A 16780-nucleotide genomic window follows, 5' to 3' on the forward strand; every position below is an offset into this window, starting at 1 on the left:
GAAATACTTACTGCAATGGAATATACGCCAAGAGCCCCATTTCCAAATACAGTATTGTCGTCTTCATTTCGTATGGACCAATGCACACTGACTAATCCACTGTGAACATCAAATGCCTTGAACTGTAATTTCATAGCAGATAGGTCCTTCATATTATGAACAAATATTTCTCTTATACCGTCACGTATTAACCACGCATTGCTAATTTCTGGTGGGGAGGAATCAATGTGATGAACAACACTTTCCTTAATTTCATGACCAATAATGTCATTGGCGCTAATTCTAAAAGTTATCGTGTTCCCATCATTTACACCAGAAACTGGGACACAAATATTTTCCTCGGGAAAATTTGGTGTTAACTGGTCACTAACCATATCTATCAGATCTTTTTGTATCGTATAACGAAAGCTTGTAATGCCGTGAATATTTGCTGTTCCCGTCACTGGGAATTTACCTGTTGTCTGTTCATACACCCCAGTAAAATGGTTGTGTACGCCAGCATCAATGGGACTAAGAGGATTGTAATGCACAAATTTATTATTATAATATCTATTGGTCCAGTTATAGCACAAGCTGCCGTGGTCAGTTTGCCAGAGAAAATTTGTTTTTGCAGATGCTGATGTTACACGCAAGTCATAATGTTTGTGTATTTTCATTTGAGATGATGCATCATATAGAACAAATCTTCGAGCCTGTCTTGGGTTAAGAGCGACGTCCACTACTTCTACTACAACGCCATAGAGAATAGGGTCATCTGTATGTGTAATGTTTATAACAAAACTGCTGCAGTTGTGGCAAACCGTCTTAGGGATTTTCGAATTATGTTTCATTTTAAGGATACCATTGCTATATTCCATTTCATGAAGAGTTATTTCCAAATGACTTATTCCTGAAGCAAATATTGAAGATGTTCCATCAATATCTACATCTGACCAACCAGTAAATGACACTGATAAAGTTGAAGCATTGGTTATATCAACAGAAAGTTGAAGTGGAGAATATGTGCATGTCCCCAAGTCTGAACAATGACGCGGAGCTTGGTCGTCATAGAAGTAACAAAGGGTCCTCTGGGCTGATGATCTTCCATAGTGATAGGTCTTTGACTCGAACATTACATTTCCGCCAACTTCTGTATCATACTTCAAACACAACCTATTTTGAATTACATTTACTTAGATAAAATAGATTAAAAAATGACTAACATATTAAGGATAATCTTTTCTCAGAATAAAAAAAAAAATACTGAGGATAATGTAAAATCATTTATTGTTTGTTAAAGACCTTTGGGTGTAGTGTTATTTTTATCTCTCAAAAAGTATGTCATTGACCTCTTTTCTGAGTTAATGCTCATTGAACATTTTTTCTGAAAAATAAAAAATAAAAATTTGCGCACCACTTTGTATGACATCATCTATAAATGATGGTTAAAATAATGTGTCAATTATGGTTTTTTTTGACAATCATTTAATGTAAAATATTGACTTTTAGTCACATATTCTACGGATAATATATCAATTCTTTGTTGATATTAGTGAACTTTGACACTCACTTTTAATGTCATGAAAAACATAAATCGATTAAAAATGTAACTATTTACGAGATTACGTTTCAAATATTTCGGCAACAAATTCGAATAATTAGGTCACCTGAGTCACTTAGATTATCTAGATTATATGTTTATCTAAGAACTATGATACTTAGGTGACCGTCAAGGTCTGTTGTTGACCTCTTGTTACTTTCCAAAAGTAAACAAAACGGCTTTGCATCAATTTATAAATAAATGTAGAATTTGTTAAGATTTTAACGTATTTTCTAAATGCGCGTGAGAAATGTGAAATCATTGTCTTTCAGATATGTTATAATATATATCATTAGCTTGTCAAACAATTACTAGTACTTCGTATGTAGTTAAAATATATGTAACTCGTGAAAATCACCAAAAATTAATACAGGTTATGATTTGTCGGTTTGTTTCAAATTGTATGCGTTGTATAACTTCTTATCACGGAAACAAAGCATTTCAAAATATGATTTTTCATCGTAAGACATTTTTACTCCCTAATGTCCATTATTACTTTAGTAATAAATATTGGTGGTGATAATTGTGTGTTTTAGGCATAAGAAAATATAGCTATTATATATTTATCATACACTACCTTTCACTGTCAGAAAACTTGACAGAATTTGTCAGGTTGACCAATCTAGAAAAAAGGCGTTGATAATCACTGGAAATCTTTATAGCATGCCTGCTTATAGCTATGTCTGTACCTATGAAACAAAATACCTTTCATAAGGATGGCTCAAATATAATACAAACTTATTATCACCATTGCAATTTGCTAGTAAATGGGTGTACCTGATTTTAATTTTTTAAGTAACTCAACGTGAGCGGTAGCAACACCAAAATGAAAATCTGAATAGGCTAGCGTTGGTCGAAATCCTTTATTTTCACCGTCTATCATCACGTCAGTAAATATAAATTCGGGTTGATATTTTCCGTAAAAATGCTGTTGGTTAAGGCAGTGCGATGAACCAATGGTAGGAGAATGAACTTTTTCACCAAAACTGTCTTGGATTTCCATTTCGCACGTGAGTATTTCCGGCGGAGAGTAACCTGTGAGCAGTTTGTAAATAAGACAAAGACCAGTAGTTATAATGGTGGTTATTTCCTATAATGATAATAATATAAGCCTAATAAAAGAAGAACCAAATAACTTTAGAACAAAGTTAGAAAAGACATCACTTTCTTGACAAAAACATCTTCCTTAAAAAAACATTTGAGTGCTTTAAAAACCAAACTTCTATCATTATTTACAGGTAAATAAAATTAATATATGTATAACTAACTGTTCTACATACCACAGCGGTTTTAGTTACAAATCCTAAAAATTATTTTATATGAGACTGCATTCTAAGAGTATCTCTTTATCGTACTTGATATAAATTACCTGTTTGTGTTACCTTTAAAGATTAAAAAAGAAAGAACAAAATCGCGAAAGGTGGGGGCTGAACTCTCCCTGATGCTTTTTATCTAATGGTTAGGTCTAACTTTGCAAAAAAAAAGTGGAGGAGGGCCGAGCTTCCCCCCCCCCCCCCGCCGGTTGCGACGCCTATGGATTGCATGATGCAATGACGGTATAGATGTTTCCCCACTTTTTGCTGCTCTAAAGTAGATAGGTTAGGTCACATTTAAGCCGATTATCGAGCGAACAATTTTTTCTGGTATCGTCGACTTTACAAACATGATCGCACGATAATATTATCTTACGACGCGGGGCAGTCACATTAATTTCTAGAACATCAATATTCAACAGTTTGAATATACAATAAAACACGCTTATAACGAAGTCCCAGGAACGGGCAATATTACTTCGTCATCAGCGTAATTCGTTATATCCGTCAAGTTTACAACATGAAATAGAGACTTGGGGAATGAAATTCACTTCGCTGTAAGCGTCAATTCATTATAAGCGTGTTCGCTATAACCGTGTTTTACTGTATATTATTCGATAAATAGTCGCTCGATCCTCGAACGTTAAGGCCATACTTATTCTTTTCGGTCGGTAGATTACAAAAAACAAGTCCGAGATTGCCGAATATTCACCGGTAATAACAAGGGCATCGCATCAATTTAAAAATAAAAATATTTGCAGCAAGGTGTTGTATTCCGCCTGGCAGCCGATTACCAAGCGAGAGACGGTAGATATATAACGTTAACCGTATACGGTCAGTCGTCCGTCAGCCGATGTGTCAAAATTGCTCGACAGACAAGTCGCCCCTCGGTCGATTTTTGGTCGTCGATCGGTACTGGAAATTAAAGAAAAAACTAAATGCTAAAATGGCAACTGTCAGACGACAGAAGAAAAATATAATATGGCCCTATGGATACAAAATTGGTCGACCAACGAAAAAAAGGTCGACATCAACCAAAACAACAGTTGATGAACTGCCGACTGTCGCCCGAATGATCCATTTTCGCCTAAAAAAAGTTGGTCATTGTTCGCGTTTTTAAATATGACTGAGGTTTTATGATATATTTCATTAAAAAGATAAGCCTTACCTGTACAAAGACCGTTAATTAGTTTTGAAACCTTTCTGTGAAGATCAGTGTAATCGTTTGTTGATACGTGGTAGTCTGTATTTGGGTTTCTTGCAATCGTCTGTAGATTGTTCGAGTCTATAACGGCTCCGATTCCCATTGCAAACGTATATACACCAGCCGAATGAAGTGCTTGCGATGCATACACGACATCGTTATTTGATTTTCCGTCAGTTAAAACTATTACTATATCAAGTGTGTCTGCTTGGTTTGACGTCATCAAATGTAAAGCATTCTGTAGAGGTATATAAGTGTATGTTCTTATATCACCTCGATATGATGATCCAATGATTGAAGACTTTATCTGATTTTTGTCAAAAAACTGACTAAAAGTAAATCGTGTCGAAATAGTTGAACCAAACGTCATCATTCCAACTCTCACGTCATCGGGTCCAATCGTAAGACAATCTACCAATTTGGCTGCAACACTTTTAGCGTACGTGAATCCTGAATATGAAACACTGCTGGAGTCGTCGATCAAGAAAAGGATGTCAACCTTAGTACACACTGGAAACATAATGACCCATTAAGCAATTGTTTATTTCTTTAAAGCTATCTTCAATATCCTGGTCAATAATATTTTCTAAATATCGCAAACATTTCAATCTTGTTTTTTAAGAATAATTTTTTTGTTGATCGTTGATTTTAAGTGTTGAAAATCTGTGTTATGTCATTATTGTTTGAATTTTAGAGAAAACAGCAAATTTTTTATGTACAGGGTGATCCAAAATATCTGATACTGTTTTTAATTCCCATATGTATCTCAAAAGAATTGTAAAGGAATTTGATAAATGTCTTTTTTTTTACAGTAATCTACAAAAAGTAGATATATATATATTTGAGTATTAAATAGTAGGATTAATTGCTGTAATAAGACTTTATGTTCACATTATTTTTGATAATTTATTATTTTAAGCTTCTATCATACATACTCCGCTGTCCGACAAAAGAGCCTATTCCACAATTTGTTCCATAGCAAGAACAGGTCGACGATAGAGGTGAACGTGAAAGCTTTGGATACTCTAAATAGTAACATAATAGAACATCATTGCTTATTAGGTTTATTATACACAAAAAATATCATCTTGTATAAGACTTCAGTTATGTTAGTATTTGATTAATATAGACGAAAAGTATCATTATTTATAATAATTCAAATATAGAAACAGAAGCATACTTGTGAATTTTAAAACAATAGAAAACATTACATTTATTCTGTACTCTTAAATTATACACCATCTTGTACATGACAATGTGTCTTTTAACCCCCGTAAACTCCTAGTATTACCCCAGTGAACCCCAATGATACTCCAATGATACCCCAATAAATTTAAATATCAAATGAGCCCCAATGATACCCCAATAAATCCCTATTATACCCAAATGAACTTTACCATATCCAACTTTGTCCTAGTTATATTTCATTGGACCTTATGATAACCTAATGTAACAAATGACCCCCATTAGTACATCAAAAAATTACAATGGTGCTCAAATAACCCCAAAGATACCAAATACAGCATCTTTGTTCCTAGAGAACCTTAAGTAGACCCAGTTTGTGGTAATTATACCGAGAATAATTAACATGTAGTATTTTCAGTTCCTCAGTGTTCATTAATGAATCATACTGTAATAGAAATACCCTGATGCTGCTTGTACAAAAAAACCCTGAAGAAACCTAATGAGGCACTGAGAAAACACTCAGACACCCTGAGGTCGGCACTGAGGGGACTAAGGAAACTCTGTGTGACCATAAGGTTGGAGCTGAGGGTATTAAGGAAACAATGAGGGCACTTTTTATTTATTGTAAAACAAACTTTGGTAATAAGAATAAAATTACCAACGCTATGTTAGTTCTAATATTTTATAATAAGAGAAGTGTATTAATATGCAGCAACATATATGTCGTATGCATATTTTTGGGATTCATCAATGTATTACTGGGACTTATCACAGGATGAATGACCATCTTTAAGTCCTCCTTAAAGATAGCTTAAAGGTGTTTAAAGGTAGCTTAAAGACGATCTTTAAGCCACCTTTAAGCTATATGTGTTGCTTAAAGGTGGCTTAAAGAAAGCGTAAAGATGGCTTAAAGGCAGCTTAAAGACTATCTTTAAGCCACCTTTAAGCCACCCTTAAGGACAACTTATAGGTCCTTATTGTCCAAACTTCTTTAAGCCACCTTTAAGCTACCTTTAAAATTTTTTTAATTCAATTTTGTGCTTAATTTCCAACAAAATGTATTAACTTTATGAAAAAAAGGTATTAAAACGGTTTTTGTTCTAGAAAAAAAAATGAAAAAAAAAACAAAACAAAAACCGCCCACGGCGAGAATTGAACCCGGGACACTTAGTTTACTGGCATCACCACGCTTCCTCTGCGACACGACAACTTACATATTTATGAGCGTTTTTATATCCTATATATCAGTGGATATTGAATCAATGTATTGAATGTGTTTTCTTGAAAAGAATTTGACAAACCATTCAGTTTGTAACAATCAATTATATCTAATTTATAAATTACATGCATGCATGTATTTAGAATGAAATACGGAACTTGGTCTTCAGTGAACAAAAATATATTATACCTAAATGGAAACCGTTAGGTTCACTAGTAGGCTTTCTTAGTTAATAAATTTAAACCGAGTAGATATACGTTCATCTAATTTATAGCTATAAAAATGTGAGAAAGAAAATGAAATCATTTCTTTTATAAAATGCATTGATACTATTAGGGTATTTGTTCAATTTCCCGCAATTTCCCGGTTTTCATGATCGCGGCGCCGTTCCAATATGTTTAAATATTTACATGTAATTGTATGTACATGATTTTTAAACTATCAATTCTATAACAAACAATATAACCAATTACCGGTGACGTATTTACTGCATGTGGCAATTGCAAATGATGTATACATATACTTGTACATACAATTGTATGATGTGCCAGGCCGGGTATGTGACATATTTACCCTTATACATATATTTAAATAATCAACCCTATTTATGATCACCGGTACATTAATTAATTAGCCTCAAGATTTTACTCTTACATACATGTATCGTTAATTTGTAGACGTAACATTTTTGAAACCCAGAGCTAGGAAATAATACTTTGAAAATGAATTACAAATATAAATTAATATTTATTCACCGACTTATCGTATACTCGTACATACTAAGATTCAACGCCTTTAGAAACCCTGACGTGCACCTGGGCACACGACACACCTGTTGTGTATATATCTTGTATATTCTGTGTTAGTTCCAGGGGTTTTCTTAAGTTGGACAAACAATAGACTTTAATTAGATATACAAAAACATGCACCTAGGCACACGACACAACTGTTGTGTATATCTTGTATATTCTGTGTTAGTTCCAGGGGTTTTCTTAAGTTGGACAAACAATAGACTCTAATTAGATATACACAAATGAACAAAACTATGTCTAGACAAGCAAAGCAGTAATATCCTGCCCGTTATAACAAAGGCAGTTGAGAGTCTTTTCATCTTTATCATGTATCTAGCAGATCTAGAGTTAGAAATAATGAAAATTGAAAAAGAATACAAACCTTAAACCGATTATCAAATTAAATCATGCATTTTTGGTTCATTATCTTTATTTTGTTTAATAATCGGATGAACCGAGAGAGAGAGAGAGAGAGAGAGAGAGAGAGAGAGAGAGAATTTTTTCACTGATTAATTTATAATGAGAACAAACAGTCTTTAATTAGTTTTATGCACATATTAAGATACAGAGACTGCGCTCACCCCTACAATAATTTTGAAACCCCCAAAAAATTATAATGAATTTTATAACGGCAATCTGTGTCCATCGGAGCGGTGCTGATGATAGCGATCTGTGTTTAATGGAGCGACAATTAAAACCGCCTGGAACAACCCCCCCCCCCCTTCCTTGGATATTATATCATCACTCGGATGACCCCATCCCATCCCTATAAAAGAGCTTTTGCATTTAATATATGTTTTTATTGTTCAGCTTGATCAAACTTGACTTAAAGGGAACTTAAAGATGGTTTAAAGACAACGTAAAGGGAGCGTAAATGCCACTTAAAGATGCTTAAAGGTGGCTTAAAGATGGCTTAAAGGTGACTTAAAGAAGTTTGGACATTAAGGACCTATAAGCTCAGCTTAAAGGTGACTTAAAGGTGGCTTAAAGATTGCATATCCTTTAAGCCACTTTTACGCCACCTTTAAGCCACCTTTAAGGACTTGCTTAAAGATTATTTTCGCCCTGTGTATTTAAGTATCATATAGTATCATTGGGCCACTTTATTATTTGGGTTATGGTTCATGTGGTCAATATTTTTGATTGTGGATTCTTTAAACAGATTGATGTTTAAATGGAATTTATTTCTTTATCATAATAAGTTCATTAGATAACATTACATGGGACAATTTTAGGTTTATTTTAGGTAATAACATACCGGTATTCGGCTCATTGGGTATCATTGGGGGTATCTATTTAACTAGTTTGTTAGGATATCATTGGAGTTTTCTTGGTAGTCATTGGGTATAACAGGTATAAAATACGTTGTAGTGAAATTGAAATTTGGTAGTTGAATTACATTAAGGATATTATGTATGCACCTAAATAGTATTATTCAGCTTCATCAGTGCTTGTCGGGATATCATTTGTGGGTACGTTGAGGTTATCATTGGGGTACATTTGAGTTTACTGGGGTTAAAAAGACTCATCCGTAAATATAGAAATTATTTCTCATTTTTTGCCCGTTTGTGAAATTGCATCTTTTTAAAGTTCAAATATTCACAGAACATACTACATGTATCTGCGGGAAGAAACAACTAATCCACAAGAATAGCTTTCTATATCAAAATTATTGATTTAAGTTTACGGATGGTATGAAATACTTAAACATAGCAATTAGTATTGTTTCTTAGTTTACCATTTTCACACATTGTTCCATGGACATGCTCAGGACAGGAACAGGAAAAGCTGTTGATATTATCGAAACACGTTCCGCCATTTTGACAAGGATTGCTTGCGCACTCGTCTATTTCTGTTAAACATGTTATTTCAATTTTTATTTTATTAAAAATGCATAGCTTAAAAAAAAGTTAATTTATATATATATTTGCAATCAACATTTGTTTTGGTCTGCAAAACAAGCGAGGGTTTCATTCGTAAAGTTCTATTGAATATCTATATAATTAAGAGAGTGTTTACAAAATTAAATAACAGATACAGTGTTTAATTACAATGTACAAATTATATTAAGAAAATGTGATATGTTCGTTTTAAATTTGAACTTCTCCTTTTGAAATAAATAAACCAAGAACTCAAAATTTCATTATTTCTTTCTAATAATTGGTTTCAATATCAATAAATTCCTCTTGAGTTCTCGTACTAAAATATATAAAAAGATCTTACCTTCACAACCTACTCTGTATCTGTGCAGTTTGCTACAGTCCTTGAGAGTTGTGACACATATATATCCAGGTGCACAGTAAAGCTGATTGCATAATCTGTTTTTCATCCACGCACACTGCAGCATTGAAATGTCGTGATTGTACTAGTGTTTTATTTGGTTTAATCTACTATGTAAGCATTCATATATGTCAATATATATTTTATGTTGTGTGCTTTTATTTCTCTACATCCACTCACCTACTGCACATTGCAAATTTGTATGTATATGTACTATAGTTTAATTCAGCTCAAAGACAATAAATTAAATTGAATTGGATTGAAAAATTTGCCATATGTATATAGTTCACTATTTTATCCAATAACTTAGTCTCTTTCACTCAGTGATCAAACACTATAATTAGCATTATTACCACGTCACTGACGCCAATTTCCCTTATCTCTTCGTAAGAGCAACCTCCTGATTCGCTACATTCTTCATTGATGCCTCGTTTGACACGTTTAGATCTTCCTTGGAGGTACGATGCCGCTTTTTCTTTTGAGACAAAGGGTCCAAGTTCATCTGCAATGACCGATTACATTTCATAGCCTATTTTTTAAACTCTTCTTTTTCTACCATTCCCTCGTTTTAAAACGGTTGCACAACTTTATTTTTTGACAACATGCATTTTAGTGAAAAAAAATCCCGTAATAACGAGATAATTAACCCTTAATAACGAGATCTTCTCTTGATATTACGAGATCTTTTCTTGTTATTACGAGATCTTTTCTCGTAATAACGACATAATTAACTCGTAAAAACGAAATCTTTCTGGTAATTACGAGATAAAAATATGTTTTATGTGGCCCTTATCGTCTTTCGTATGAAAAAATGACAATAACAAACTGTCAACCATCTAAAAAATCCCTAAAACGAAATACAAATTCATAGCAAAGCAAGATGAACCTTTAAAAAGATAGATGTAGGATCAGGTGCCATGGAGGAGTGAGCATCCTCTGCTGACCGGTCACACCCGCCGTATGCTCCTTGTCGTAATATGGGAAAAAATGGAAAACTCCATAGACAATTAGGTGATTAATTATGGTCTAACAATTAGTATGAAAAAGTCAGTCAGCATGCGACCCAGTGGAAGATTGTATTTGCTGACAGGGTCGTTGTATCGACCATAGAACTTACGAAAAGATGACATCAAACGAGACTGTTGATAATCCTGTTTTATCAACTTCTTTGCCTTAGAAACTGTTCGTACGAATAGCATGCCCTTGTGTATCGAATTAACTGAGAGACAAAAACGCCATATTTAGATGATAAAGGTACAGTGATGTGCCATTAGTGATCATCCAAATTCATTTCTATTACGTCACCTTTAATTTTTGGTTGCGTTTACCGGCGCTCTGGTTTTTAATAACACCGTCCATATTGACAAAGCCTGTCTATATTTAACACGTATTCACGTGACTGTCACATGTCACAATTACGTATCAATAATATTTTCGTCTGCTGTGGTTTTCCCTTGTAAACAACATGGCTGCCGTTCGTCGAGAATTGAGTACCGAGTTGAAAGAAGTTATCGTTTCTTTGTATCTATCAGGGTTAAAACATTCAGATATTGCACGAAGGTTAGAGATACCCAGAGCTACAATTTCATCTATAATTGACCGATATCGCAAGCGGGGAAGTGTTGAAAACAATCGTCGGAAAGGGAAGCATGCGAAGTTGAGTGACAGAGACAGTCGTAAACTCTTGAGGTTGGTGAAGGAAAACAGAAAGAGAAAATTATCAGACATCACGGCTTTGTTTAATGAGAATAGGGACTCTATTGTTTCAAAAAGAACTGTTCAGCGAAGTTTGTACACGCAAGGATATTTTAGACGAGTTGTTCGGAAGCGCATTCGAATTCGAGAAGCGAACAGAAAAGCCCGGCTTTCGTGGTGTAGAGGAAACATATTTAAAACTGTTGACAATTACTGGCACCGAGTTATATTCAGTGATGAATGTAAAGTGGTTGTTGGAAGTGATAACCGTATATTTGTCTGGAGAAAGGTCGGCGAAGAGTGGATGCCATGTTGTCTATCGACACCCCCGACGCCCAAGTTCAGTTTAATGATATGGGGTTGCATTACTTTCGATGGTGTGGGTACTGTAACTGTTCTAGATGGTAATATTAATGCCCAGAAGTATATCAATATTATTGATGAACAACTATGGCCTGTTATCGCTCGTCATTTTCCAAGGAATAATTACATCTTCCATGACGACAACGCCCCCATTCACAGAGCTCGAATCGTCCAAGAATTCAAGGTGCAGAACAACATGCATTCGATGGTTTGGCCCGCTCAGAGTCCAGATTTAAATATTATAGAAAATATCTGGTTAAGACTCAAACGTGAACTTAAAAACGGCAATAAAACATTTATGTGCAAAAATCAACTGGAGGCGGCCATTCGACGCATCTGGGTAAACATCCCAACCGACTATGTGCAGAGCCTATATAGATCAATTCCTAGACGGATACACAGAGTACTAAGGTCAAAAGGCTACATAACAAAATATTAAGGTAATTTAAAGTGTTTTTCTATTTTATTTCATCGTTTTCTTTTTCCGAAGCGTCATGTTACTACGGCGGCCATTTTGAATTTGGATGATCACGAATGGCACATCACTGTATATTGCTACATAAGTAGTTGACTATGGAAAAATTGAAGTCATTGCGTTTATCATACAGTTTTGTTGTTAGGTTACCATTAATGTTAATTTCCAGTAAAATATCCAAATATGAAATAGATGACGCAGACTCAGTGGTATCTTTTATTTCAAGTTCACTGGGATATATCGGGTCGACGTAAGTATGGAAATAACAATTGTTAATTGATTATACGTATGTATATCTAGAAATGTATATCTATTTTAAGAAAAAATGGAATTTCTTTCGCATTAAAGCGTAACCCAAGACCACCCGATAGTAAAAAAATACAACTACATTTTGGAAACAAATCGACTGCATATTTAGATAAACTTTATAGCCCTCTATCATAATTGTAAATTATACCACCCCCTGATTTTCCGTACACTAGTTGCTAACATACTTGGTCAATTTGGAGACAAGGGCGATTGTTGAATCGTGGATGAGGACTTTTTTCTTAAAGGGACTTTCACTTTAAAACCTGCGTAGCGAAATGAATATTGCATAATTCATGATCATGTCCAATATTCAGTTAAAACTCATACATAAAGGGTTACCTTTTTATCACCCTAAATTAACATATTCTATATCTTTGAGAATTGCAAAAGATATTGTATTGGTAAATTGACGCCATGGCTGCCTTATAGCATAATACTATAGGTACATTATGTCAAATTATCATTACATTATGTCAAAGTCCATTACGTGGTGTGAATATATCTTTACGCTAGGTCAAATCGTTATTACGTGATGTCAAAAGCACGTTAGGTGAAGTAAACATGTCTTTACATGATGTCAATTTTTTACGTTGTGATGTAAAATCATCCTTACGTTATGCCAACATTGTACAACCAAAGGTCAATACATCATGACATTATTTCGACACTGTATTACATGGGGCGAATGTATCCTTACATTATGTCAACATTTTATTACATGCTTTCAATATATCCTTACATTATATCAACACCGCAGTACGTATCGCGATTCTATCCTTACATTATGTCAACATTTTATTACATGATATCAATGCGTTTTTACATTTTATCAACACCTTAATACATGGTGTTAACTCATCCTTTCATTATGTCAACACTTTATCACTTTATGTCAAAAGTACATTACTTGATACGAAAATGTCTTGACTTTTTGTCTAAACTTTATTACGTGATGTAAATAAGTCTTTACATTAGGCAAATTCTCTATTCCGTGATGTATACGCTCTATTACTTTAAGTCGAAACATCATTCCGTTATACAAACACGAAATCCTTGGTCTTTGTATATTTGTCATGTTTTAAATACAAAATTTACTATATAGAAACGGTACGCCGATTTATCCAAATGGACCCAGAAAAACCCCAACAGTAGATACTAGTAAGAAGCAGTGATTTAATCATACAAGAATGAAAATATATATAGGCCTATATATAGGTCTTCTGAAAGCTGTAAAAGACTTACCGTATAACGGGTATTTTCTGCGGTTGTTTATTTTCTGCGGTATTTTGCGGATAAGAAAAATCCGCAAAAATTCAAAACGCAAAATATTCTTTAAAAAAATCACTAATTTTGACACTATTTAAAATACAAGCTATAATTTTCAAACGTGATCAGTCCGTTATTAGGGGGCTCTGCGTCGTATTTCACACCTAATTATCTCATGTTACCTGTGTGATATCAATTATAACTGAACAGATATATGGACTGTGTGTTTAGTCGAGTATGAAATAAAAATGATCAAAGAAAAGTTCACAAGCAGTATTTAGTAGACTTGTAAAACATTTGAGAGTTGGTTCTCATTCACCGTGAACGCGGTAAGAATGTCGATTTTAAGATATGTAAAGCGCGGAAGTATTCTTCCAAATCCTAAGAGACAGTTATCGGCAAGTTTATCCACTAGATCGATCCAAGAGTGTAACACAAGGGTGTCTGAAGTTATGGATAAATTTACAACGCCAAATTCGAGAAAAAACGTGGTTCATATTCGACCTATTCACCCAGGGACCGAGCCATAATCGGGAACTGCGCCGCTGAACATGGACCTGCCGCAGCTATGAGAAAATTCAAAGCCGATAATTCAGAATTAAAAGAGTCCACAACAAGATATTTTAGAGATTCATATAAACGCGACATTACAAACAGAAAATGAAAATAAGACTTTGAAATAAAGAATTGAAATTGAAATAAAAACGCTACAATATTGTAAGTTTGGTTCTCTAGTTTACGTTCCCTATTAAGGCAAATCGGGTAAACATATGTATTTTTTGCGGTCTAATGTAACCGCAGAAATTGAAAACGCAGAATATAATTTGATACTTTTTAGGGGTTAAACCGCAAAAATTTCAAGCCGCAGAAAATACCCGTTATACGGTAGTTGCGGACAATTTAATTTCTCGCGAGTGAATGAACATTTACGTATTTAAACATTTAATTTATAGTTTAGATAAACCTAAGTTATAAGAATAAGACTTAAAATCCAAGTTTTCTCCTGCTCATCGGCCCTTGAATATTTAAAATGAAATGGATATAAAATCTAAAAATAACCCCTTCATTGGTTTTTTTTTTTTTGGGGGGGGGGGTTAAAATTTTATTTTTGATTTATACTTTTTTTACTTCAATAATATTCAAATTACGTTCGTTACTACACACTCAGTCATTTAGCAGTCAGGGTTCTTTATCGTTCCAGAGCCTGTACAGGTGCAGCACGTGGACTCAAATCTGAAATTGCATGATGGATACAATCACAGTGTACCATATTCTTTTTATGAATACTAATTTTATGAATATTTAGTATTGGATATCAGTATATTTCACATAAGTGTACGTTAAATTACGCCTTAACGCCCTCTCTCTCTCTCTCCCTCTCTCTCTCTCTCTCTCTCTCTCTCTCTCTCTCTCTCTCTTTCTCTCTCTCTCTTCTGTAAGGTGTTGTGCGATTAGACGAAGCCGTACGCGATGTAGACTTTTTCTTTTGTCGTGAATAGGGCATGTCGTTTTCTACCCTGAGTTAGTTAATCACTACATGTATACACAGAAAATGATCGTGACTTAAACTTTATATGTATACACAGGAAACGCATACTGACATAACACGTTATGATTACATGTGCTTTAACGCAGCACCAACTTTATATATGAATGATAATTTTATTATTGAATTGAATAATAGATTTATTAGTTGATTCCCGACATTTGTTCATTTCTCAATTTAAAACATACACATGTATTGACAGTTTACGGCGCTATGCGTGTCAACTTATAAAATGAGAAGATGAAATTGCTCTGCATTGATACGAGTTCATCTAATGAAAATATTTAATTTTAAGATTGTTATAAAAACAGGATTATCAACTAATAGAAATAATAACTGAAATAAGCACGTCAAATACAAAGATATGTGTTCTTAATTATTTACACATCACAAAATTTAACAGCGTAATAATCATGCTATGTTGTAATTCGAATGTAGTTTCCGATTTCATGAAATTCTATTTCATAAATATAATTTATTAATTTTATAATAATATGGACCACAATTTATTTACAATGCAGCTGTTATGCTTACATCTGAAGTTGCATATTTGACGTGGATTTACACGACCCGCATTGCCTGTAATGTACAGAACAGGTAAAGTAACAACACCAAGCAGCAGCAGGAATAACGGTAAATCACACCGTCGCGGTGTCATCACGGTCGCAATCCATACCGCGATCAAAAACCGCGATGGTGTATCGCGGGAACGATAAAAATACCGTGACGGTAACGCGGGCCAATACGGGATCCGCGTTGCCTGTACTGTATGTCGTGGCGCAGACACCCAGTGCATATTTAATTTTCTAAAATTTAGTCTCAAAGTATTTAGTAGTTAAAATAAAGTATTTAGTAGTTAAAAGTAAACGTTGCTATTGCTATCTTAAATTAAGGATACTGACCCTAACTACACATGTAGGTATGGCCGTTCTGCTACAAAATTATTATGCTATGAAAATGATTTTTTTCTTATTGCTGCAGGGGGGGTGGGAATGGTGTTTGTGGAGGGGGTACGCTACGTTCCTCTGAATAAATTTTCTCCTTTTCATCCAAGAGGGCACTTGATAACTTATATGAAATAAAATCTACAAATAAATTACAAGAGATCTTTAACCCATTTAAAGACCTTCTCCATCTTGATATAGATGTTTTTATGAAATGTTTGTTTTAGGTAATTGTTCAGACAGAGGGTATAAATCAGAAATATGTCATAATAAAAACGCACACAAATAAGAGAGGGGAACTGTATTCGCCGATTTCAGAATTATTATAAAGAAAGGCAAACACTTTTGGTAGAGTCGGTACTGTCTTCAGGGTTTGCCCCATACATGTAACTTACTAATTTTTAATTAAATGAAATAATTCGACAGCATGAGTGATGGTTTTTGTAAACGGTTAAATGTATGATCATGTTACATATATTTTCGTTGTAAGTATAGAATAGGCGTGAAAATAGGTTGAGAAGGAAATTTACGCTCATTCCGTTCTGTTCCGTTGAATACCAATATCCACAGGGGTAATAATATATTGCGGAACGTAACGGAACCAGAATCTT

General features: G+C 34.1%; 1 protein-coding gene across 1 annotated transcript in view; it reads right to left on the reverse strand.

The window, feature by feature from the left end:
• LOC128176464 (uncharacterized) overlaps window positions 1-16780 on the reverse strand; it is a 53153-nt gene that overhangs the window by 12402 nt on the left and 23971 nt on the right. Inside the window, 8 exon segments of the mRNA XM_052842843.1 lie at window positions 12-1152; window positions 2157-2268; window positions 2357-2614; window positions 4061-4606; window positions 5032-5121; window positions 9030-9143; window positions 9515-9629; window positions 9925-10073. Coding sequence (XP_052698803.1) covers window positions 12-1152; window positions 2157-2268; window positions 2357-2614; window positions 4061-4606; window positions 5032-5121; window positions 9030-9143; window positions 9515-9629; window positions 9925-10073 — 2525 coding nt within the window.

The sequence above is a fragment of the Crassostrea angulata genome, chromosome 3, assembly GCF_025612915.1.
Source record: "Crassostrea angulata isolate pt1a10 chromosome 3, ASM2561291v2, whole genome shotgun sequence".
NCBI lineage: Eukaryota > Metazoa > Mollusca > Bivalvia > Ostreida > Ostreidae > Magallana > Magallana angulata.